At 54.2% G+C, this 23,751-nt stretch overlaps 1 protein-coding gene and 1 long non-coding RNA gene across 15 annotated transcripts in view; one reads left to right on the top strand and one right to left on the bottom strand.

Annotated features, from left to right (window-relative positions):
- The first annotated feature begins 12,000 nt into the window (after window positions 1-12,000).
- LOC135189736 (uncharacterized) lies at window positions 12,001-15,590 on the top strand. 2 transcript variants are annotated; one of them, XR_010308247.1, is made up of 5 exons: window positions 12,001-12,141; window positions 12,250-12,349; window positions 12,979-13,026; window positions 14,639-14,805; window positions 15,422-15,590. It is a non-coding gene; the product is annotated as an uncharacterized LOC135189736 (long non-coding RNA). The 2 variants fall into 2 exon arrangements; XR_010308246.1 differs by having other exon boundaries at window positions 12,975-13,026.
- Window positions 15,591-19,451: 3,861 nt separating this feature from the next.
- The window catches only part of L3MBTL3 (L3MBTL histone methyl-lysine binding protein 3), a 98,470-nt gene continuing 94,170 nt past the window's right edge, over window positions 19,452-23,751 (bottom strand). For all 13 annotated transcript variants that reach the window (XM_064170136.1, XM_064170137.1, XM_064170134.1 and 10 more), the window contains 3 exons: window positions 22,970-23,133; window positions 22,165-22,227; window positions 19,452-20,189 (listed from right to left, as the gene is read on the bottom strand). In XM_064170136.1, coding sequence (XP_064026206.1) covers window positions 20,046-20,189; window positions 22,165-22,227; window positions 22,970-23,133 — 371 coding nt within the window. In that variant the 3' untranslated portion in view covers window positions 19,452-20,045. The remainder of the gene's footprint in view (window positions 20,190-22,164; window positions 22,228-22,969; window positions 23,134-23,751) is intronic.

The following is a 23,751-nucleotide window of genomic DNA, read 5'->3' as shown; positions in this document are numbered from 1 at the left end:
GAAATCTGTGGAACTGGAAGGGTATTAAGAACAGAGTGCTGAAGGACTGGATCTAGTATGACCTGCAAAATTTTTATTACTTCCAATGATTAATAAGTTGAAAGAAGAACCCTTCCAAAAATAAACCCTACAGGCTGCTCAAAGCAGGAGGGAAAAAAACAGTGGTTTGTGTATTTGCTTGGTTCAGAAAGTATTTGAAAGCAGATGCAATACCTCAGGGGGAGATTTTTATCATGCCATTTTTTCAGGTTGGAATTGAATATCAATTTTTCTGGACTAAACAATACAGAGAGATCATCTTCTGCTTTCCTACATCCCATTAGCAAAGGGCTATGAGAGGGAACATTTAGCTCCAAAACTATGAATCTCTGCACGCAATATCAAGCTGAGTTTGAGAATTGTACCAATTATTCTAGATAAGATTTGCTTCTTTTTTCCTTTTTTTTTTCCCCAAGCACCTTGTGCTCAGGGAGTGGTGCAAGACACAGCTATTATAGCTGAACTGCATCTGAAATAAGCTTGGATCTTTAATGGCATGGAGCTGATAAAAAGGATTAGGTACGAGCAGGAGGTGCCTCACTGCTGCACCTGGCGTCTGTACTCAGAGAAAAAGAGTAATGAAGCTGTTCTCTCCCTGGTGACAAAAGCCTTCAGCCCCTTAGCCATGCACCGTGCAGGAGTGCACCCAGAGGAGGCCACAAAGATGATCAGAGGGCTGGAGCAGCTCCCCATGGGGACAGGCTGGAAGAGTTGAGGGTGTTCAGCCTGGAGAAGAGAAGGTTTCAGGGCAACCTTAGAGCAGCCTTCCAGTACCTGAAGGGGGCTTCAGAAGAGTTGAGGAGGGACTTTTGACACGGGCTGGGACTGACAGGACGAGGGACAATGGCTTTGAGCTGGAAGAGGGGAGGTTGAGACTGAAGATGAGGAAGAAGTTCTTGAGAGTGAGGGTGGTGAGACACTGGCACAGGTTGCTCAGGGAGGCTGTGGATGCCCCTGCCTGGAGGTGTTCAAGGCCATGTTGGATGAGGCCTTGAGCAAGCTGTGCTGATGGGAGGTGTCCCTGCCCATGGCAGGGGGTTGGAACTGGATGATCCAGCCCAACCCATTCTATGATGCTATGATCACTTGAGAAAAATCAGTTGCTTGCCAGGCTTGCTGTGATGTCCTCAGATGTGCCTGGAGACACAGATGATGTCTGCCCCTTGATATGTCAGACTCTATCACCTGCAGGCAGAGATTTCTCCTCCAAACACAGCAGGGGCGTTACTTGGCCTCCCACACAGGGCACTGTTTTCAGATGCAGCTTCTGTCTGCCTTCTCCAGCTGCTTTCAAGCATCTCCTGAGGTGTTCCTCATTACAGAGCATCAGTTCCAGCAGCATTGCAGAGTATCCTCGATTTAGTGTGGCTGACATGACAGGGAAGGTCAGGCACAGGCAATGTTTAGGGCTGCAGAATGATGGTGAGTAGGCACAGGGAGGACACTGCAACAGCTACTGTCAGGCTTCCTGTCTAAGTACCTCAGGTTTTGGTGCTAACTCTGATGCAGGTAGCCTCAGCAGTGGAGAAGCCTCAGCAGTGTTGGTGCTCTGAGCAATAGCATGGCTTGGGACAGGCATGGGCATCTGGCAAAGGGCTGTCTGGAATGGTTAGCAGGAAGAAATATTATTAGCTGACAAGAGCAGCAGGAGTGAAAGGCAATGCAACAGCTGAGCCAACTCCTGCTCATCAGCAGCCTGGGCCCAGTCCCAAAGAATAGTGTAAAAGGAGCTCTCATTAGGTGCTGGCACCACTGATCCTGTCTGTGTGGCACTGCTGCTCCAGGAGATGGTTCTCATCACCATTGCATGGTTCCTACCTGCCGTAAATGGGACTAGTTGAAGTCTGAGTTTGGGGTGAAATGCAATGAGGCAGATTTAAAAGTTATGAAATATTTATTAATATACCCAAAATAATTCCCCCAAACTTATTTCCAGCTCTCCACACAAGCTCTTGGATGTGGTTAGCAGAACTATGTCACAGAATGTCTGTGCACAGTGGAAGTTTGCAAGGTTTCAGGAAATGTCTTTGATAGAGAGTCTGGCAGCTTCATTCACCACTTGAACAAAGAAAGGAGAATACTCACTAGTCCTAATGGCCGTGGCCCAAAAACATAGGCAAGAAAATATCCAACAGAAGTCCTGTGGCAAACTCCACGTGGGCTGCAAAGTGCAAATCCGCTGCTGGCTGAGGCGGCAGGCGGTCAGACCAGCGAGGAGTGACCCAGCAGCCAGCCCCTTTGCCCCTGTTCACCCCCACTTAGACGGTAACGGCTGAGCCTCATGGTCTCATTGGCCACACAATCACCCAATCACCTCTGGCAATCACCCAAGCAGACACAGAAATGGCAGAACCCACAGGCTGTTGTCCTCCACAGAAATGGGGGTGCATTTGCTACCCTGGGACAGGCGTGGTCCCCATGCAACCCCTCTCAGGCAAAGAGACTAAGCTGCCTGGGTTTCTTTGTCCTGTTTTCCCGCAATGCAGACAGGCAGGTAAATAAGACAGGACATGCTTAAGCCCATTTTTATGTCCTTTAGGACTATTCACCACACTACCCCATCCAGCAGGCAGATTGGTCACCCCCAGAGGAAGATTCCCAAAGCATCCCAGGTAAGGAACTGCAATCCATGGTTGGCAGTGAACAGGCCAACAGCAAGCAGTGCAGTGTCCTTGTACCCATCCCTCTAAGTCTGCTGCTCCTATTTGAATTCACCCTCAGACTGAGCAGTCAGTAGGATCGTGTTGGCATTCCTGATCTCTGTTGTTAGTAACAGCAGCAAGGCTGCATTTGCCATTCAGGAGGTGCTGTAAACCCTTGGAAAGAGCAAGAGGTCCCTGCTGCCCTTGCCAGAGGAGCTTTCACCACCCTGTGATGAGGCAAACGTTACTTTGGTGTTGACATTAATGAATAAAGATTTATGATGCTGCCTTCCAACAGTAACTGAAAGCTTTGACCACGGAGATACAGCCCAGCAGTAACTGAAAGCTCAGAAGGTGGGAGAAAGACAGCATGCAGGAGAATTGCTCCCTTCCTCCCCACAAAGAGCTGTAGCAGCTTCACTTCCTCACCTGTGCCAGACTGAGGCAGTGCTCCATGAGCAAGAATATGGTCACAGAGTCTTCTAATGTGGGCAAGGCAGGATCCATCACAAGGACATTAAGGAACTGAGCCTTTGTTTTAAAACCCATCCCTACACCTTGGCAATGCTATTTTGGGAAATGAGTTGGGTATTTAGAGGGGCTTGCCCCTTCCCCTTGAGACCTCAAGGGAGCTGGAGCTGGGAGGCATGAGGGTGTGATGGTTTGGGTGTTCCCAGCCCCCCTCCCCACCTTGGAAATCACCCAGACTAGGCTCAGCAGCTCTGGAAATGGAATGCAGCTTTATAGTGACAGCTCAGCACAGTGCACAAGCAGATAGTGACAATAGATACAGTCAGATACAGGAATAGACAAGGTGAAAGGTAATGCAGAGACACAGCAGCCCTCCCAGAAACCTGAGTGCCCAGGAGGGGCTCCCAACCACCCTTCCACCTTCTCCCACCCCTCTCTACCTTACCCCAGGCATTGCCTTGTGCCCAGGGAAGAACGGAGGGTTGGCCAGGGGGGTTAGGAAGCAGGTGGATTAATCAGGTTAGGTTAGAGAAATGCAGCCCACAGCCCAGACAGAGAGCATCTGCCTTGCCTGTGCTTGGATTCTTGCTCTTCTACAAGCCTATGAGTGCAGCAGACATCACCACTGTTTCCCTTTCACAGCCTGTAATCTAGTTCTTCTCACCAAAACACTCCAGCTGGCTTCAAACTAGCACAGAGGGACCTGGACTCTTCTTGTCTCCTGCTTTGATGGGAGCAACTTAATACAATCTGCCTGAGAAAAAGGACTCCCCACAGGGAGTCAAGGAGCCCCAACAAAAGCAGGACATGGACCTGCTGGAGAGGGCCCAGAGTAAGCCACAAAGATGATCAGAGGGCTGGAGAACCTCTCCTATGAGCCTGGGAGAGTTGGGGTTGTTCAGCCTGGAGAAACAAAGGCTGCAGGGAGAGCTCAGAGCAGCCTTCCAGTATCTGAAGGGGCTTCAGGAGAGCTGGGGAGGGACTTCTGACAAGGGCTGGGAGTGCCAGGATGAGGGACAGTGGTTTGAAATTATAGCAGGGGAGATTTAGGTTGGACATCAGGAGGAAGTTCTGCACAATGAGGGTGGTGAAATACTGGGACAGGTTACCCAGAGATGTGGTGGAGGCCTCACCCCTGAAGACATTGAGAGATAAACTTGCTGGGGCCCTGAGCAACCTGCACTAGTTAGATATGTCCCTGCTGTCTGTAGGGTGGTTGGACAAGATGGCTTTGGAGGATCCCTTTCAACCCAGTGCATTCTTGATTCTCTTCTATTTTACTCTACTCATGCTCACTCTCAAAAAGCATCTGGAGGATGGGCAAAGAGCCCTACAGCCTCTGTGGCTCCTGCATCTGCTGGCTGTAGCCACAGGTTTCAGAGGTGCCAAGAAGTGAAGGGTGTTTGTGGGCAGGGGCACTGGGAGGTGAGCTCCATGTAGCTGTCACAGGGCCTGGGAACCCAACAGAAGGGCTAAGAGCCACGGCAGGAGCAGCCCTCGGGTGAGGCCTGTGTGACACTGATGCACATGAGCTTACCTCTGCTTACCTTAACTTCTTTACTGCAGCTTTTGAGCTCTTTCTCTGTCCTGCTCTATTTCTCATGAACTTGTGGCAAAAAGGCAGCTTGGTTTTTAAAGGCATTGAGGTAAGGTTGACCCAGAGAGAGAGAGAAGCTTTTGAATAAAGCAAAGGTTTGTTGGTTAAAAGGAAATTCTTTACATCCTAAGCTATGTATGTGGCTAAGGCAACATTTGATACACAGAAATAACCAAAGATCACCAATTAACATTCCCCATATGGCTGCAGGAGAAACTGATGTTCCTGGTGAGGCAACTGAAAACCTGACCAAAGCAGATTGGGTGACCTCAAGAATTAAGGATTCCCATTTCCTCTTTTCACCTGCATATGTGTTCAGCTGCCACAGACCTGGAACATTTCTGGAGCTCTGTTCCTTGGCTGAAGTTTTGGGCTGTGTTTTGTGGCTGGGTGTCCATCTCTGTTAGGTGGAGAAGCTTAAACAAGCTGTGCTAAAATGCTTACAGTTCAGAATCACCTTCCTTCAGCCTTTAGGTGCAAAGATGACAGCTGGTGATTGCTTTAAGCAGGATGGACACTGCAAGAGAGCCAATTCTAACACTGGCTTGTGCTTGTGTTACAGGACAAAAGGAAATGGCCTCAGGTTGCTCCAGGAGAGGTTTAAGTTGGACACTGGAAGAAATTTCTTCATTGAAAGACTTCTCCATTGCCAGTCTCTTTTTGGTGGTGCACAGTAATAAGACAAGGAACAATGGATACAAACTTGAACACAGAAGGTTTCACCTCAACATGAGGAGAAACTTCTTTACAGTGAGGGTGTTGGAGCCCTGGAGCAGGCTGCCCAGAGAGGTGGAATCTCTGTCTTTGGAGACATTCAAAACCCACCTGCATGCCTTCCTGTGCAGGCTTCCCTGGCTGTTTCTGCTTTGGCAGGGGGGGTGGACTCGATGGAAGTCCACTCCAGCCTCTAACATTCTGTCATTCTGTGATCCTGTGAAAGGCTTCTCAAAGTGTGGCACAGGCTGCCCAGGGAGGTGGTTGAGTCCCCACCCCTGGAGGTGTTTCAAAGAGGCAGAGATGTGGTGCTGAGTGATGTGGTTTAGCACCAGACTTGGTAGTGTTAGAGAATGCTTGGACTGGATCAGCTGAAAGGGCTTTTCCAGCCCAAGTTATTCTAGGATTCTACATGCAATGGAGGCTTTACCCAGCACAGTTTGGCCTCATCACTTCATTTTCCTGCTAGACAGGCATGACAGCAATTCCTCCTTACACTGCTGCTGTATTTCTACTGGTAGCCTGCCTCTGATGCTTAAGAACATGGCAAACGGTCTCATTTAGCTAATTAGTAATGCCACTAGATAAATTAGCTCTCCAGGACAGTGCCGACTGCATAGAAAGTCCATTGACTTGAGCAGTGTTTGTCACTACATAGGAAGTCCATTGGCTGGAGCTGTGTTTGCCTTAACAAGAGGGATGGAGACAAGCTGGAGCAAAGGTCACGATCTGTGGGGGTTTGTTTCTAAGCAACCCAAGCAGCCTGAGGCTGCAGCACACTGAGCTGAGTTTGCTTTGCCTTCCTGCCTCTCTGAGTGAGCCAGTGGAGGTGACAGCCCCTCTGGCAATGAGCCACTGTGCTCTGTCTTAGGTGGCTCAAGAGGCAAACCCTTCAGAGAAGCCAGCAGCAGCAGCTGCTTGGGGTCAGAGGCTTCAGAGTAGCTCTTGCCCAGAGCAAAAACCAGAACTGTAATTAACAAACTCAAAGACCTGTCCAAGCTGGGTGTGTGCCAGCCTGGTGCTGCCAAGGGACAGGCAGCTCAGAGGGCACTCTCTGGGTGCAGGAGGGCTTGAACAAGATAAAGCCATTCCATGAAAGCTAGACAGACTTTGCAGGGCCTCAGAGGAGGAGTCCAGGCCATCATGCCACTGGGAGCATTCATTATGGGCAGTGGCAGGGCATCTGTCTCAGACTGCTGTGTTAGAGGTTACAGAGTATGGACAGAGGGACTGAGGCACCCTCAGCAGGTCTGTGGATGACAGCAAGCTGTGTGGTGCAGCTGACATGCTGGAGCAAAGGGACTTGGCCAGGCTGGGGAGCTGGGCCCCAGCCAAGCTCTTGAAGTTCAACAAGGCCAAGTGCAAGGTCCAGCAGCTGGGTCAGAGCAATGCCACACAAGCACAAATCCAGGCTGGGTAATGAGTTGATCATGAGCAGCCCTATGGAGAAGGACTTCAGAGTGCTGGTGGATGAGGTGCTTGACATGAGCCAGCAATGGTCACTGGCAGCCCAAAAAGCCACCCATATCCTGGGCTGCATCCAAAACAGTGTGAGCAGCAAGTCAAGGGAGGGGAGTCTGCCCTTCTGCTCTGCTCTGCTGAGAGCTCATCTGCAGCACTGCCTCCAGTTCTGGTGTCCTCAGCACAAAAAGGACCTGGAACTGCTGGAGCAGGTCCAGAGGAGGCCACAAAAATGATCCTCTGCTATGGGGACAGGCTGAGGGAATTGGAGCTGTTCAGCCTGGCTCCAGGGATACCTTAGAGCATCCTTCCAGGACCTGAAAGGACTACAGGAGAGTTTGGGAGGGTCTCCTGTGGCACTGTGGTAATAGGATGAGGGATGATGGTTTGAAACTGGAGCAGAGGAGATTTAGATTGGGCATTAGGAGGAAGTTCTGCACAATGAGGTTGGTGAAACACTGGAACAAGTTGCCCAGAGAAACTGTGGACACCTGATCCTGGAGGTGTTCAAGGCTAGGCTGGATGAGGCTTTGAACAACCTGTGCTGGTGGGAGGTGTCCCAAGAAGGAAGAAATAACTGCAGTAATCCTTCATGAAATCCTGAGGTCTTTGAAGCATTCCTCAAGCCTGAGGACAGAGGAAACCCAGCTGGAAGAGTGTAACTTCAGAGGAGATTTCATCGTGTACCCTTCAAAGGCTCTCAGTGAATATCATCTGAGGGGATAAGCAGGAAGGTCCCAGCATGGATAACCATTTGAGACAGCAAAGGAGGCCAGACAGAAGTACAGGGATTCAGGTGGAAAAGATTATTAATGCTGAGTTTATCCATCTCAGTTGCACTGCAAAGGCTGTGGAAGGAGGAGCATGGCTGGCTGGGCAGATCTGCTGATGCTACTGAAGGCACTTGAAGACATAGACTGAAGAGCGGCAGAAGGACCTGAGTGACAGGGAAAAAACAACCAACAGACCAGCAGATAAAATTCAACAGTGGCAGGTGGAAAATAAGGCAGCAGAAGGAGAAGACTCAGTTCTGACAGCATTCACTGTGATGGGCTCTGAGCTTGTTAGCACCATGCACAGAATCACAGAATCCTAGAACGGTTTAGATTGGAAGGGACCTCAAAGCTCAGCCAGTTCCAACCCATTGCCACAGGCAGGGACACCTCCCACTAGAACAGGTTGCTCAAGGCCTCATCCAGCCTGGTCCTGAACACCTCCAGGGAGGTTGTGGAGCACAGAAGCACAGAATGGGCTCCACAACCTCCCTGGGCAACCTGTGCCAGTCTCTCACTACCCTCACTGCAAACAACTTCTTCCTAACACCCAGTTTCCATCTCCCCTCTGCCACTTCAAACCCATTCCTCCTCCTCCTGCCATTCCCAGACTTCATTGCTGTCTATAACTCCTCATTGCTGTCTACAACTACCTGAAGGGACATTGTAGCCAGGTGGGGGGTGGCCTCTTCTCCCAGGCAACCAGCAATAGAACAAGGGGACACAGTCTCAAGTTGTGCCAGGGTAGGTCCAGGCTGGATGTTAGGAGGAAGTTGTGGTCAGAGAGAGTGATTGGCATTGGAATGGGCTGCCCAGGGAGGTGGTGGAGTGGCTGTGCTTGGAGGTGTTCAAGAAAAGCCTGGATGAGGCACTTGGTGCCATGGTCTGGTTGGTTGGGCAGGGCTGGGTGCTAGGTTGGACTGGATGATCTCAGAGGTCTCTTCCAACCTGGTTGATTCTATGATTCTATTCTATGACCTTGTCAATAGTCCCTCCCCAGCCCTCCTGGAGGCCCCTGCAGATCCTGCAAGGCCACTCCAAGGTCTCCTCCAAGCCTTCTCCTCTCCAGGCTGCACAGCCCCAACTCTCTCAGCCTGTGCTCAGAGCAGAGCTGCTGCAGCCCTCTCAACATCTTGGTGGCCTCCTCTGCACTGGCTCCAACACTTCCATGTGCTGCTTGTGCTGGGGGCTCCAGAACTACACACAGGACTCCAGGTGGGGTCTCAAGAGAGCAGAGTAAAGGGGACTACAGAACAGCAGGGGTTGGAAGGGACCTCAGAACATCCTTGAGTTCACCTCCCCTGCCAAGAGAAAGTCACACTTCCAGGCAGGCCTTGAAAGTCTCCGGAGATGGAGACTCCACTACCTCCCCTGGCATCCTGTTGCAGTGCTCTGCACCCTCACAGTGGAGAAGTCTCTTCTCATGTTCAGATGGAACTTGTTATGCTCAAGTTTCTGCTCATTGCACCTTGCCCTCTCGCTGGGTACCACTGAGAAGTCACAAATGGCATTTTTCTGTCCTGCCCAAAACCTGTGGCACAGAAAACTGAGTGTGCCAAAAGTGTATGGCAGGTTCAGCACTGCTCAGAGAGAAGCAAAGAGGGGAGGGAGCTCCTCGCTCTGCTGCCTGCGCCGCTGCTGCCCCAGCACCTGCCCCAGCAGCTGAAGGCTCCCTGGGTCCCTTTCTCCAGGCTGCAGGGACATTAGAACACAGGCCAGGAAGGTGCCAGGAGTACCTGAAGGCATGGAGCAGCTTTTGTGTGGGGAAGGGTCACACAGCCTGGCACAGGCTCAGCCCTGGGCAGACTGTGTGAGAGCCTCCAGCAGCAAGGAGGTGGTGAATTGGCTCTGCAGCCAGCAGGACACAATTAGAAGGCAGAAGCAGCAGGAGAAAACCAAGCCCAGGCTGCATTTCTCTGAGAGCAGAGAGTTCCTCTGGCAGCTGTAACAGGGGTGGTGGAAGGTTTGATTGTCTGAGAGCTGGAGAAGTGACCAGGAGGGCAGCTGCGCCCTCAGCCTGACTTTCCAGCGCCCTTCTGGGGCAGGCAGAGGCTGTGGGACTGAGCTGCCTGACAGCTGCCCTGGGCGCTACAGAAGGGCGGGCCCCAAGCCGGAGCAGACTGACAGCCCCCAGAACCAATCAGAGGCACAGTGACAGCCGCCACAGCCAATCAGAGGCAGCATCCCCTGAAGAGCAGGGCGGGCACTGCAGCCTGGGCAGAGCGGGGCAGGAGGAGCAGGGCAGGCAGAGGAGGCTGTGGGGCTGAGCTGCCTGACAGCCACCTCTGCTCCTGTGCCCTCAGGAGCAGCACAGGAACGGCTGCGGCCAAGCAGCACTGCAGCAGTGCACCCAAGACCAAACTCCTCTGTTCCAAAGAGCACAAACTGAGCCGGCAGAACCTGCCAGCACCGGTGGGACCTGTCCTGGGGGCACAGCTGAGCCTCTTCTGGGCCCCAGTGGCTGCTGAAATCCAGAGGCAGAGACCAGAGACACTTTCTGCACTGCCTGCCCTGGCAACCACTCCTGGAACCACAGAGGGTTGGGTTGGAAGGGAGCTTCGAGATCATCCAGCTCCAACCTCCCTGCCACAGAGCTCGGGGGGATTTGTCTGTGGGTTCTCCCCAGATGCAGCTGAGTGGTTTCCAGGCAGAAGCTGCTGGCACCTCTGCTGCGCTGCAAATGAGGCTGGTGGCTGAGAGGCAAAGGGATGTGGCTGTCACTGCAGGGTGCACAGAGCGGCTGTGCCCGAGGGGCACCGCTTTAAGGGAGGGATGGTCAGACCAGGCTGCCTCTGAGAAGGCCCTGGGCAGTGCTGAGAGCAGGGGAACCAATGCAGCCTGCAGGGGCAGATCTCCAGCTCCTCGCTGTGTCCCACTCGAGTTGACAAGGATCTCAGGGACACAGAGGGCTCACTGCAGGGCTTCTTTCTGGAGCCCTCGGTACAGGAAAGGCATGGACCTGATGGAGGCCATGAAAATGATCAGGGGATGGCAGCATCTCTGCTACGAGGACAGGCTGAGGGAGCTGGGGGTGTTCAGCCTGGAGAAGAGGAGGCTCCAGGGAGACCTGAGAGCAACCTTCCAGTACCTGAAGGGGACCTACAGGAAGGGTGGAGAGAGATTGAGTCCAAAGGCCTGCAGTGACAGGACGAGGGCAAGGGTTTCAAACTAGAGCAGAGCAGATTTAGACTGGATGTTGGGAACAAGTTCTGCCCCATGGGGCAGGTGGAACACTGCAGCAGGTTGCCCAGGGAGGTGGCTGAGCCCCTTCCCTGGAGATACTCCTGGTGAGGCTGGACAGGCTCTGGGCAGCCTGACCCAGCTGCGGCTGTCCCTGCTGAGTGCAGGGGCTGGAGTGGGTGAGCTCTGCAGGTGCCTTCCAGCCCAGCCCACTCTGTGCTTTGCACAGCCTCGGCACTGCGCTGCCTTCTCCGCTGCACTTGTGGCCAGCACAGAGACGCCATGGCAGAGCTGTGCACTGCTGCAGGCAACCTGCCTGTGCGTGGCAGGGCAGGGCAGGTGCCATGGCTGGGGCTGCTGCCATGGGTGCGGGTGGCCCTTGTGAGGTCACAAAGGCAGCCCCTGGCTGCATATAAAGCTGCGGGCAGGCTGCGGTGGGCTCAGACAGAGCCTCAGGGTCCCACTGCGAGAGCAGCAGAGAGCCTGAGCTCTGGAGGCAGCAGCAATGTCTGCTGGAGACGGGGAGCAGAGCGGCTCTGGTGCCAGCCAGGGCGGCATGGGGCAGGCAGCAGAGCCAGAAGAGCCCCTGTGCGCCATCTGCCTCGGCCCTCTCGGCAACCCAACGGCCTACGTGGATGGCTGCAGGCACTCGTTCTGCTTTGCCTGCATCCGGCGCTGGGCCAACAGGAGGAGCACTGCCTCCTGCCCTGTCTGCAGAGGGCACATGGAGAGGCTGCTGTACTGGGGGGCACAGGACTGTGCCTTCCAGGAGTACCTGTGCGGCCTGAGCGCTCGCCAGCGCAGGCTGCTGGCTATGGAGCAGGCTCGGTGCCGGCCCCAGAGCCACAGCTACAACCTGCGCAGCCGAGCGGCTCGGGAGCCTCAAGGGCAGCAGCCGGCAGGGGCTGGCAGCGGCAGCAGTGCCCCGCGGCAGGGCTACCAACTGCGCAGCCGCTTCGTGCCCTTCCGGGGCTGAGCCCCTGCGGGAGGGCAGGGAGGGGCTGGGGGGGTGGGGGTGGGAATGGGGTGGGAACGGTGGGGGGGGGGTGGGGGTGGGAATGGGGTGGGAAGGGGATGGGGTGGGGGTGGGGATGGGGTGGGAGTGGGGTGGGAATGGTGGGGATGGGGTGGGGATGTAGGTAGGCAGATTGGACCCTGGACGTGTGAGGCCCTGGAGAGAGGAGGAGAAGAGCAGGAGGAACAGAAGTGAAGACTGCAGGAAGAAGATCAACCACTGGATCAGGTTGAGCAGAGCCGCATCCAGGTAGGAGGCTTCCACCACCTCTCTGGGCCAGCTGTGCCAGTCTCTCGCCACCCTCACAGTTAGGAACTTTTCCCTCCTAATGTCTAATCTCAGTGTCCCCTCCTCTAGCTTGGATCCAATGCCCCCAGGACCTGACAGCCTGAGAAGTCCCTGCTCAGCTTTCCTGAAGCCCCCCTCAGAGACTGGAGTCACCACAGGAGGTGGTCAGGTATTTTCTCTGCAGGGCTTGTTTTATTTCCCTCCCTCTTCCATCAGCGATCCCATTCGGTGCTTCTGTGCTCCACAGCCTCCCTGGAGGTGTTCAAGGCCAGGCTGATGAGTCCTTGAGTGACTTGTGCTAGTGGGAGGTGTCCCTGCCTATGGCAGGGGGTTGGAAGTGGATGAGCTTTGAGGTCCCTTCCATCCCTTCTGTGATTCTAGGAAATCTGTGGCCGTGGCACCTGGGACATGGTTTAGTGGCCGTGGTGGTGTTGGACTGGTGGTTGGACTGGATGCTCTTAGAGGGCTTTTCCAACCCAAGCAGTTCTGTGTGAACTGTCTGCAAAGAGAAACTCTTCATAACTTGGGAGGAGAGATTCTGGTGCCAAAACCTCCTGATCTTTGATAGGCCTTCAAAGTGCTTCTCCAACCACGTTAACCAAAAAGGACACTAAAAGTGAAGCTCTCATGGTGCTGATTGCAAATGATCATTAAAAAGTAGTTGTTTAGGTGACTCAGGAGGGAGTCATAAATGTGTACTTGTTTAAAAGACAGGAAGCTGCTGGAGAATGATGACTTGGTAACCATGCAAACCTCTCTCTGCTCTTCTGCTTGCTTCCTCTGGTCTGCTGCAGATAGATGTGAGACACAGGAAGATCCCAATGGGCTCAAGCTGTCTTCATTTCTGTAAGTCCCTGCTGCTTCTTCCATCCCTCTCTATGAGCTCATATCCCCCCAGGTGACTAATATTTTAATCCATTGCTTGCCCTGCTTTGCTATTTCTGTAGAAATTAAAGGCTTTTCCCTTAAAACCAGATGACAACAGCCACATTAGGGGGGCCTCATTGCTGCCTACAACTAGCTGAAGGGAGGCTGTAGCAAGGTAAGGTTGGTTTCTTCTCCCAGGCAACCAGGGACAGAACAAGGGGACACAGTCTCAGGCTGTGGCAGGGCAGGTCTAGGCTGGATGTTAGGAGGCAGTTCTTGCCTGAGAGAGTGATTGGCATTGGAATGGGCTGCCCAGGGAGGTGGTGGAGTGGCTGTGGCTGGAGGTGTGGAAGCCAAGCCTGGCTGGGGCACTTAGTGCCATGGTCTGGTTGCTTGGCCAGGGCTGGGTGCTAGGTTGGGCTGGATGAGCTTGGAGCTCTCTTCCAACCTGGCTGATTCTATTCTATCCTATTCTAACTGGGTGTTTTCTGTGCCTCTGCAATGCTGCTCTCTAATCTCTCTTCCTCAGAGCAAGCCCAGCCAGACCTAAATAGCTTGGCCAATTGATCATCTAACCTACTTTTGGCAGTCATTATTCCTGGAGATTTTATAATTGCACTCAGCACAGTTCAGAGCTTCCTTCTCCAAACTACACCTGAAGTTGTATCATTGTGGCTGTAGTAATTCAGCTCTCCCACTGTGCCACAGCAAGTTACCTAATAATTGATCCCAGGCAGCAGACTCAGCTGGGGAGCTCAGTGCAACGAGACCTGCACCTGGAGAGTTCCTGTAGAGGATTCCTCCTTCACTGAGGTGTTTTGCAATAGTCTAAACTAATCCTCATGAAAATGCCAGGTTTTTTTCTTCCCTTAGTCATTACTTCAGGGATCTGAAGTCTCACAGGCTTCATTTCATTGAGTAATTTTGCAGCTTAGGAAATAGAGGAAAGGAAAACTCTGCTGGCATGTAAAGTGCCCACAGAAGGACTTCCACTACAACTGGCAGCTGAGTTTTCTACAAAGCACATAAAACTTGAAGCTAAGCTTTCTGAAACAACAAAAAAAGGGAGAGTTAATGAAAGAGGCAGAGGCAAAGAATTCTATACTGAAAGGAAAGAAAAGAGAGAGGAGATGGAAGGGTGAAAGAATGGGACCCTAAAGAAAGGAAAGAAGGGGGAAATGGAACAGGACCCCAAAGAGGCAGGGAGAAAGCAGTGAAGGGCAGTCAGGGAAGAATGAGCACAGTCTGCACAACGAAGGGGAGAGGCAAGCACCATAGGAAGCTGACAGGGTCAGGAAACAGATGAGGCTCATTCTTCTGATTGAAAAAGTTTCTCTTACCACTAATGAAACATAAAACCCTTCAGGAAACAGCTTGGGAATCCAGGCTAAAAGCCTGCAAATGCAAAACACAAACCCAGCACCTCCTTCTTTTATACACAAACCTGTTTTCAGTCTTGCTGAAGAGTGCAGTGGAGCTGAGGCAAAGAGCTTTAATGGCTTCTCAGGTGCTGCAGACCCTCTGCACCTTCCCCCTCCCAGCAGCTTGTTCCTTCTAAAAGAGCAGACCTCTGCTCCTGTTCAATCATCAGGCATCTCCCAGGAGCTTCGCCATGAGGTGATCCCAGAAGCAGCACTTGGAAACACAGGACACATCCCATGCACATCAGCTTGGAGGATGAGTTAGGTCCCCAGCATCTGGGCCAGCAGCGGTGTGGGCAGCAGGAGCAGGGACAAGACTGCCATGTGCTTAGCATTGGTGAGTCCACACCTTGAGCACTGGGTTCACTTTTGGGGTCTTCACTCCAAGAAGGACATTGAGGAGCTGGAGCAGGTCTAGAGAAGGGCAACAAAGGTGGGGAAGGGTCTGGAGAACAGAGCTGGGGAGAAGCAGCTGAGGAAGCTGGGGGTGGTTAGACTGGAGAAGAGGAGGCTGAGGGCAGAGCTCATTGCTCTCTACAGCTCCCTGAGAGGAGGCTGCAGTGAGGTGGGGGTTGGGCTCTGCTCCCTATCAGGTGATAGGAGAGGAAATGGCCTGAAATGGTGCCAGGGGAGGGTTAGGTTGGGGATTAGGGAAAATTTGTTTGCTGCAAGAGTGGTCAGGGACAGGCAGAGGCTGCCCAGGGAGGTGGTGGAGTCCCCATCCCTGGAGGGGTTCCAGAAAGGTGTGGCCATGGCACTTGGGGAGATGGTTTGTGGCCATGGTGGGGCTGGGTTGCTGGCTGGGCTGGCTGCTGTTAGTTAGAAGGCTTTGCCAACCTCTGACTCTGGGGGTCCATGAATTGCTACTAAATGAGCCCAGTCCCATTGGCAAAGAGGTATTTTGGTGATCTCTGCAAGCATTACAGGTGTCTTCTGCCTCCTGCTTTTCTCAGGCTGAGTACAGGACCTGCCTGGCAAACACTCAAGAGTCCTCCCATTCCCAGTGGGAGACTGATCTGAGGAGGCAGATCATGGGCACCACACGCTGGGAGAAGCTGCTGGCAGTGTTCTACTCTGAGTGAATCACTTCAAGACATTAAAGAGAGTCCAGGCTGGGGATTACCTTTGGCTTCTGGTGCTTATCTACGATGAAATAAAGGACAATCTGACAATGAAAGAGGGAGAGAAGCACAGGCAGAGGAAAGGGAGTTCTAGCACCACCCATGTGCAGCTCAGAGGCCAGCATCAGTGCTGTGCAGAGCAGTGTGAAGAGGGAAGGCAGAGAACCATAGAACAGAGTGGTAGGGGTTGGGAGGAACCTCTGGAGATCATTGAGTCCAAGCCCCCTGCCAAAGCAGGGTTGTCTAGGGCAGGTCGCACAGGAATGCATCCAGGTGGGTCTGGAATGTCTCCAGAGGAGGATGCTCCACAGCCCCTCTGGGCAGTGTGCTCCCAGGCTGGCTGTGGGATGATGATCTTGGAGGTCCCTTCCACCTCCAGCCACTCCAGGATTCTATGGTTTCATATCTTCTCAGTCCTGCACGCCAGGGACTGCTCTGCTGGTTGGTGTTCTGAGCTGATGAGTGCAGAGCTGTGTGCAGGCACACAGGTGAGGATCCCCTCCAGCCTGAGTGCCTGCCAGTTGGTGCTGCGCCTGGGCAGGGAGCGGCTGGCCCAGCTGGATGGCTGCGGCACGGCCCTGGCTGCGCTGCTGGCTGCCTTCCACCTGTTCCACATCCCCTGCCCCGCAGCATGCACCACACTCTGCACTGCCTGCAGTCCCTGCTCTTTGAGGGGGGGCCCAGCAACACTGCCCACCCTGGCACAGAGTGGGCAGCAGGCAGCTGGCTGTCCCTTAGCGCTCCCGGGAGCAGCTGATGTGGTGTCAGAGTGAAGCCCTCTGCCCTGAAGGCACATCAGTGGTGGCAGTGGCTGGGTGCCTGGCAGCGCTGGGGCCCATCCTGCCCTCTTCAGCCTGAGCATTTTCCCTCTTTGAAATGGCAGTCCCAGAGCAGCTCTGAGGCTCTGCAGAGAATCCAATTTTCCAGCTTACTGCATGTGTCTGGTGCTCTTTGTCTGTGTGGAGCATATTCCCTCTGCCATCCAGAGGGGCCAGGACAGGCTGCAGAGGGGGGCTCAGGAGAACCTCAGGAGGTTCAGTAAGCCAAGCTGCACCTGGGTTTGGGCACGCCTTGATACCAATTCAGGCTGGGGGCTGAGGCTGAAAGCAGCCCTGCAGAGGACCTGTGGGTTGTTGGTGGGGCAGAAGCTGCACAGGAGCCAGCAGTGGGCACTGGCAGCACAGAAGGCCAAGGGCAGCCTGGGCTGCATCCAAAGCAGCGTGGGCAGAGATGGAGAGAGGGGATCCTGCCCCTCTGCTCTGGGAAGATCTCACCTGCAGGGCTGGGGCCAGCTCTGGTGTCCACAACACAGCAGAGACCTGGACCTGGTGGAGAGGTCCAGAGGGGACCACAAAGATGTTCGGAGGGCTGGAGAACCTCTCCTGTGAGGACACACTGGGAGCGTTGGAGCTGTTCAGCTTGGAGAAGGCTCCAGGGGGACCTTAGAGCAGCATTTTGGCATCTGAAGGGGGCCACAGGCAGGCTGGGGAGGGACTGTTCAGAAGGGGCTGTGGGGGTAGGATGAGGACAATGGTTTGAGACTGGAGCAGGGTAGAGTTAGGTTGGACATCAGGAGGAAGTCCTGCAGTGAGGGTGGGGAGACACTGGCACAGGCTGCCCTGAGATGTATCCCTGGAGATACTCAGGAGAGATCGATATGGCCCTGGGCATCCTGCTCTAGCTGGAGGTGTCCCTGAGACTGACAGGATGAGCTTTGAGAGTCCCTTCCACCCCAGCCTGTTCTGTGACCGTGATATTTCAACTGTGAGAACTTAAGCAGCAGGCAGAGAGCACTGCCAAGGAGAGCACTGCCCTGCTCCAGCTGCTAACACAGCCCGCGGGCAGAAGTGAGAGGAGGCGCAGAGCTGCTTGGCTCCGTGGCTGAAGCCCTGCGGTGATGACTTTGGTCGGCAGTTGGCCAGCCTCACTTTGTGTGTGCAGGGTGCTGAGTCTCCACTGTCTGCACAGGGAAAACGGCGCCTCCAGGCAGGGCAAATGCTTCTGTTCTTTAACATGAGTCCTGAAATTGCTACACAAGAATCCAGGAGGAGCTCTGCAAGTCGGAAGCAGGACTTGTCTGGGCTGTTGCTGTGTCAGTGACCACAGCTTTGATGCCTTTTCCGCCTCTGTTCCCCAGAACAATTCGACCTTCTCCACATGGTGACTCTCCTGGCTGCCCACACAGAGCTCACCCCAACCTCCTCTCAGGGAGCTGCAGAGAGCAAGGAGCTCTGACCTCAGCCTCCTCCTCTCCACACTGAACCCCACAGCTCCTTCAGCTGCTCCTCCCCAGCCCTGTTCTCCAGACGCTTCTCCACCTTTGTTGCCCTTCTCTGGACCTGCTCCAGCTCCTCAATGTCCTTCTCGGACTGAGGAGTCCAAAATTGAACCCAGAACAAGATGTGGCCTCAGGAGTGCCCAGTGCCTGTGGACAATCACATCCCCACTCATGCTGGCAACACCACTGCTGATCCTTCTTGGCCACCCGGGCACACCCTGGCTCATGTTCAGCTGCTGTCAGTCAGCAGCCCCAGGTCCTTCTCGGCTGAGCAGCTCTGCAGCCACTCTGCCCCAAGCCCCACTGCATGGGGCTGTTGTGGCCCAAGGGCAGGGCCCAGCACCTGTCCTTGCTGAATCTCAGCCCGTAGCTCCAGCCTGTTCTGCACCTTGTGAACAGGATTAACCAAACCCACAGCTCACAGCCCAGCACACAAATGCAGGGAGCTGCTAACAGCCCCCGGGGATCTCTGGAGCACCAAACCTCTGCCCCGGTTTTCACAGCAGGCTGCAGAGCTGCCAAAGAGAGGCATTTGGCATCCTGCTGATCTGCAGGGGCAACCAGCTGCTGCCAGTGCCAGACCCCAGGGCCATAACTGGGATGCTGCGACAGCAAGTGGCCTGTGAGCCTCAGGCTGTGTGTGGGGAGGACAGACAGCAGCAGCCACACTGCTCTTTGAAACCCACGGTGAGGAGCAGCACCCCTGGAGACAGCTGGGCCGGGCTGAGTGTCCTGGGCACAGCCCAGTGTAACAGATGGCTCCAGGTCAGGCTTCGTTGGTGGTGTGGTACAGAAAGGCTGCCCCTGGAGTGTCCAAGTATCGACCAAGCTGTGGAACCACTCCTCATGCAGTGCTGTGCAAGGGAAGGCACAGAGCCACGCAGCTGGCTTCACGCTGACCCTGGCTCAGCTCATCACCTTCATACTGAGCAACTTCTTCCTCAGCTCCACTCTAACCCTGCTCTGCCTCAGCTCCAAACCATTCCCCCTTGGCCTGTCTCAGACCCCCTCAGCACAAGTCCTACTGCAGCCTTCCTGCAGGATCCCTTCAGGCACTGGCAGCAGCTCTAAGGTCCCCCTGGAGCCTTCTCCTCTGCAGGCTGCACCCCCCCAGCTCCCTCAGCCTGAGCTCACAGCAGAGCTGCTCCAGCCCTGGCAGCATCTTTGTGGCCTCCTCTGGCCTCACTCCACAGCTCTGTGTCCTTCCTCTGCTGGGGCCAGCAGCACTGGAGGCAGGGTTGGAGGTGAGGTCTGAGCAGAGCAGAGGCAAGGGGCACAATCCTCTCTCTTGCCCTGCTGCCCACACTGCTCTGGCTGCAGCCAGCACACAGCTGCCTGCTGGGCTGCCTGGGGGCACTGCTGGCTCCTGGGGAGCTGCTCAGCACCCAGCACACCCAAGGCTCTTTTTTCAAGGCTGCTCTCAACTCACTCTGCACCCAGCCTGCATTTGAGCCTGGGGCTGGCACAAGGCAGCTGCAGGACTCTGCTTGCAGCCTTACATCCAAAGAGCTCTGTCCCCTTCAGGCGCTGAAGGGCTGCAGCAGGCTGGCACTCCGCTGTGCAGTGTAACAGGAAAAGCTGCTATGCAGTCCACCTTTTATTCTTTGTTTTCAGTTGCAGCCTTCTCTAGAATGCTCTTTTAATTACTTTTTTGGTAAAATACATTGGAGATGCTGGTGGCCAAACTCACAGGACACGTTTGTCATCGTGCAAAGGTAAAAACATTCAGTTATCAAAAAAAGGAGTACAGCTGGAACCCCGAGGAGGTTTGGTTTGGCTTTGTCACAGGCAAAGAGACAGCTTTAGAATCTGCAAAGTTAAATGCTGCAGCAGAAAGCCTCACTCGGGCAACATCAAAGGTTTCCTTCTGAAGCTATGGCACAGAGCTGCGTTAGCCACGACTGGCTACTGGCAGCCTCATTTGGTTGGGTTTTTTGGGGGCCAGGGAGCCCAACACTCCATGGGTTGCTCCACAGCCACCTTCTCAGAAGCTCCAACGCTCCCCCAGCAGGGTTCAGAGGTGTGCTGGCTCCAGGAGGCCATCTCCAGCCCAGCAGTGCTGCAGGGATGCTTCTTCCTCTCTGAGAGTCCTCCCGCAGCAGCGGCAGCAGTCTTTGTGCTTTGAACAGAAGGTGAGCTCCAGAGGACAGCGCTGGCTCCGGCACACCTGCGGCGCCTTCAGAGCTCGTTGTGGGAGTTCTTCTCTGCAGCTTTGAACATCAGGATGGAATTAAAGATCTTTAGGGCTGGTCCCAGTTTAATGCTCATTATTTTGACGATGTCTGATTGGGTCATTAGCAGAAATGCTTCTCCATCAATTTGCTTGAAAAAGAAAAGACAAAGAGAGAGGTCAACAGTTCTGAGAGTGCAGCAGTGCAGATGCTTAAACACCATGGACATGCCCAGCAGGCCCAGGCAGTGCAGAGGAATGGCTGAACACAAAACACTTCAGCAGAGCTTTGACTTCCACCTCCAGGACAGAAGAACAGGATGGTGAGCTCCTTTCTGCCTGAAAGCAGCTGCTTGGGCCACTCTTGCTGGCCAGTCCTTGCTTTCCTACTGGCAGTGGCAAGTCAAGGCGCTGAAAGGGCAGCTGGGGAAGTGGAGTTCAGCTGGGCAGCAGCACAGGAACGACTTGAGCATGCCTGCTGCAGCTGCAAGATACCCAGCATCTGGACAAATGCAGAGCAGCCCAAAGGTGCAGCTCCTCAGCCCTCGAACAGTCCTCACCAGCTGCACTTCAGCCTGGAGGCTTGGCGTTTCCTGAGCAGCACAGGCACTATCCCCTGAAAAGCTGCCTGGCTCAGGGCATTACAGCATCAGGTTGCCTGTGCAGGTGCTCTGGCTGGGCTGAGCAGCTCAGCTATTCCCTGTGACCATTTGTCCCTGTGACCAAGCAGCCTTCCTGGAACTAAGAATTAACAGGAGAAGCAAACTTCTGAGAAGAGAAAGCCAACTTAGCTTATAAAGGCCTACTGTGCCTAAGAGCCTGTCCTAGCAACAACCTTGGCACAGCAATCTTCCCAGCGAGCAGAAATGCTTGCCAGGGTGCTCCCAAAGCGAGCCCACACCCCTCTGAACCTCATCATGAGCCTGCAGATTTTCTCACCTCCCCCTCACTCAAATTACATTTGTAAACTGGCAGCTCTCTAACAGGGGGAAGAGCACCAAGAGCTAAGTGTGAGCAAGCAAGCTGCAGAGAGTTTGCAGAGGTGGTTAGCTCACATCACTGCTCAGCTGCTCTGTGCTTAGAATCATAGAATCAGCCAGGTTGGCAGAGAGCTCCAGGCTCAGCCAGCCCAGCCTAGCACCCAGCCCTGGCCAAGCAACCAGACCATGGCACTAAGTGCCCCAGCCAGGCTTGGCTTCAACACCTCCAGCCACGGCCACTCCACCACCTCCCTGGGCAGCCCATTCCAATGCCAATCACTCTCTCTGACAACAACTTCCTCCTAACATCCAGCCTGAACCTGCCCTGGCACAGCTTGAGACTGTGTCCCCTTGTTCTGTTGCTGACTGCCTGGCAGCAGAGCCCAGCCCTATCTGACTACAAACTCCTTTCAGGTAGTTGTAGATAGAAGAACCTCCCTTGCCCTGCTGCCCACACTGCTCCTGAGACAGCCCAGGATGCCATTGGCTCTGCTGCCCACCTGGGCACTGCTGCCTCCTCTGCAGCTGCTCTCTGCCAGCACCCTCAGGTCCCTCTCTGCCTGGCTGCTCTCAGCCACTCTGGCCCCAGCCTGTAGTGCTGCTTGGGGTTGTTGTGGCCAAAGTGCAGAGCCCTGCCCTTGGCCTTCTTCAGTCTCATCCCCTTGGCCTCTGCCCACCCATGCAGCCCGGCCAGGTCCCTCTGCAGGGCTCTCTTACCCTCCAACAGCTCCACAGCTGCTCCTAGCTTGGTGCCATCTGCAAACTCACTGATGCTGGACTCAATCCCCTGCTCCAGCTCATCGATAAAGATATTGTTAACATCCTGCAGAACTGAAACACCTACTGAACATTCACTCAAACCAGGCTGAGAGAGAAGAGCAGAGAAGAGAGAAATCAGAAAGTTCCTTCTCTTCTACCACTAGTCCCAAGTGATTTCAGCTGCAGAGAAGCACAACAGACTTGGCTGACACTCATTTGTATTTTCTTGACTGTGTCCCCACTGCACAGCCTGTGACCCAACCTGACCTTGCCTCACGTGCACCTGACTTCAAACCCAGCTTGCTCCTGCTACCTTTTGTGTCTTTGCAGTGATGGCATTAAGTGAACCTTTCCACCAAGCTCTGTCTCTTCTTCCAGTCAAACTCACCTCATCTTTGAACACCTTGCCATGTTCTTCACATCCTGGCAAACTCCTTATGAATTCAGAGACCTGCCACAAGAACATCAGAAGGTTTAGTCAGGTTGGCTGAGTTCTCAGGATTGTCCTGAGGGTTACAGTTTTGCAGCTATTGTTTTTTCACAGCCTCACATTGGGTGCTCCACCTTCCTCCCTGAGCTCATGGAGTCACAGCTGGGTGTTTAAGGGCAACCAACTCTTGTCCATAGCACCTTGCAGTGCCACATGGCTGCTTCAGGTTATTCTATGCAGGCAGACCCAGAACTGTGAAGCTTTTCTTGGTGAACCAAAAGGGTTGCTGTGCTCCTCCTGAGCCTTTACAGCACAGACTAAGAAATGGCAGAAGCACAGAATGGGTTGGGTTGGAAGGAACCTTCAAGATCATCAGTTCCATCCCCCTGCCATGGGCAGGGACATCTGCTACTAGCCCAGGTGGTTGTCCAAGGCCTTGTCCACCCTGACTTTGAACACCTCCAGGAGGAGGCATCCACAGCCTCCCTGGGCAACCTGTTCCAGAGGCTCACCACCCTCACCCTGAACAACTTCCTCCCCAGCTCCAGTCTAATCCTGCAGCTTCAAACCAGTCCCCCTTGGCCTGTCACTAGACAGCCTTAGGAACAGTCTTTCCCTTCAGCTATTGGAAGGTAGCTCTGCAGTCCCCTGGAGCCTTCTCTTCTCCAGGCTGAACAACTCATTATTGTAAATGGCTGAGGCTCTACATCAACCAAACCTTCCCAGGCAGCTGCAGCGAGACAGAAGCTGCAGGTGACCTTACCTCATCTGTGCTCCACTTGGACACTCTACTGGCTGGGATCCCAGCCACACTGGGCAGGAGCTTGCTCTGCTGCTCCCAGCGCAGGGGCAGGCCTGGGATCTGCAGCTTGGAAGCCAGGATAACAGGCGGAGAAAGGAGCCGCTGCGGGGGGGCTTCTTCAGCAGCTTCAACGAGAAGAAGCAACAAGCAAGCATTAAATCCCTTGGTCAGTGATGAGCTCAGGCACAGCAAAGCCACCTCTGTGGGTGCAGAGAGCTTACCTCCCTGTGCTGCAGGTTCTGCTTACAGAACCAGCCAATGCTCAGCCTTACAAAGGACCCGAGACTGCTTCACTTTTCCCTAGCAGCATGCTCTACCTCTTGGAAATGAGCTGCATGGAATCAGTCAGGGTTGGAAGGGACCACAAGGCTCATCCAGTCCCAACCCCCCTGCCATGGGCTGGGACACCTCACACTAGATCAGGCTGGCCAGAGCCTCATCCAGCCTGGACTTAAACACCTCCAGGGATGAGGCTTCCACCACCTCCCTGGGCAACCCTTTCCAGGCTCTCACCACCCTCATGCTGAAGAACTTCTTCCTACATCCAGGCTGACTCTCCCCATTGCCAGCTTTGTTCCATTCCCCCAGTCCTGTCACTGCCTGACAGCCTAAAAAGTCCCTTCCCAGCTTTCTTGTAGCCCCCTTCAGGGGGGCTTACTGTGCAAGGCCACAAGAAGGTCACCTGGGAGCCTTCTCCTCTCCAGACTGCAAAGCCCCAAATCCCTCAGTCTCTCCTCACAGCA

Source organism: Pogoniulus pusillus, chromosome 33 (assembly GCF_015220805.1).
Source record: "Pogoniulus pusillus isolate bPogPus1 chromosome 33, bPogPus1.pri, whole genome shotgun sequence".
NCBI lineage: Eukaryota > Metazoa > Chordata > Aves > Piciformes > Lybiidae > Pogoniulus > Pogoniulus pusillus.
Note: the sequence above shows the minus strand (reverse complement) of the source record. Positions and strands in the feature narration are given on the sequence as shown.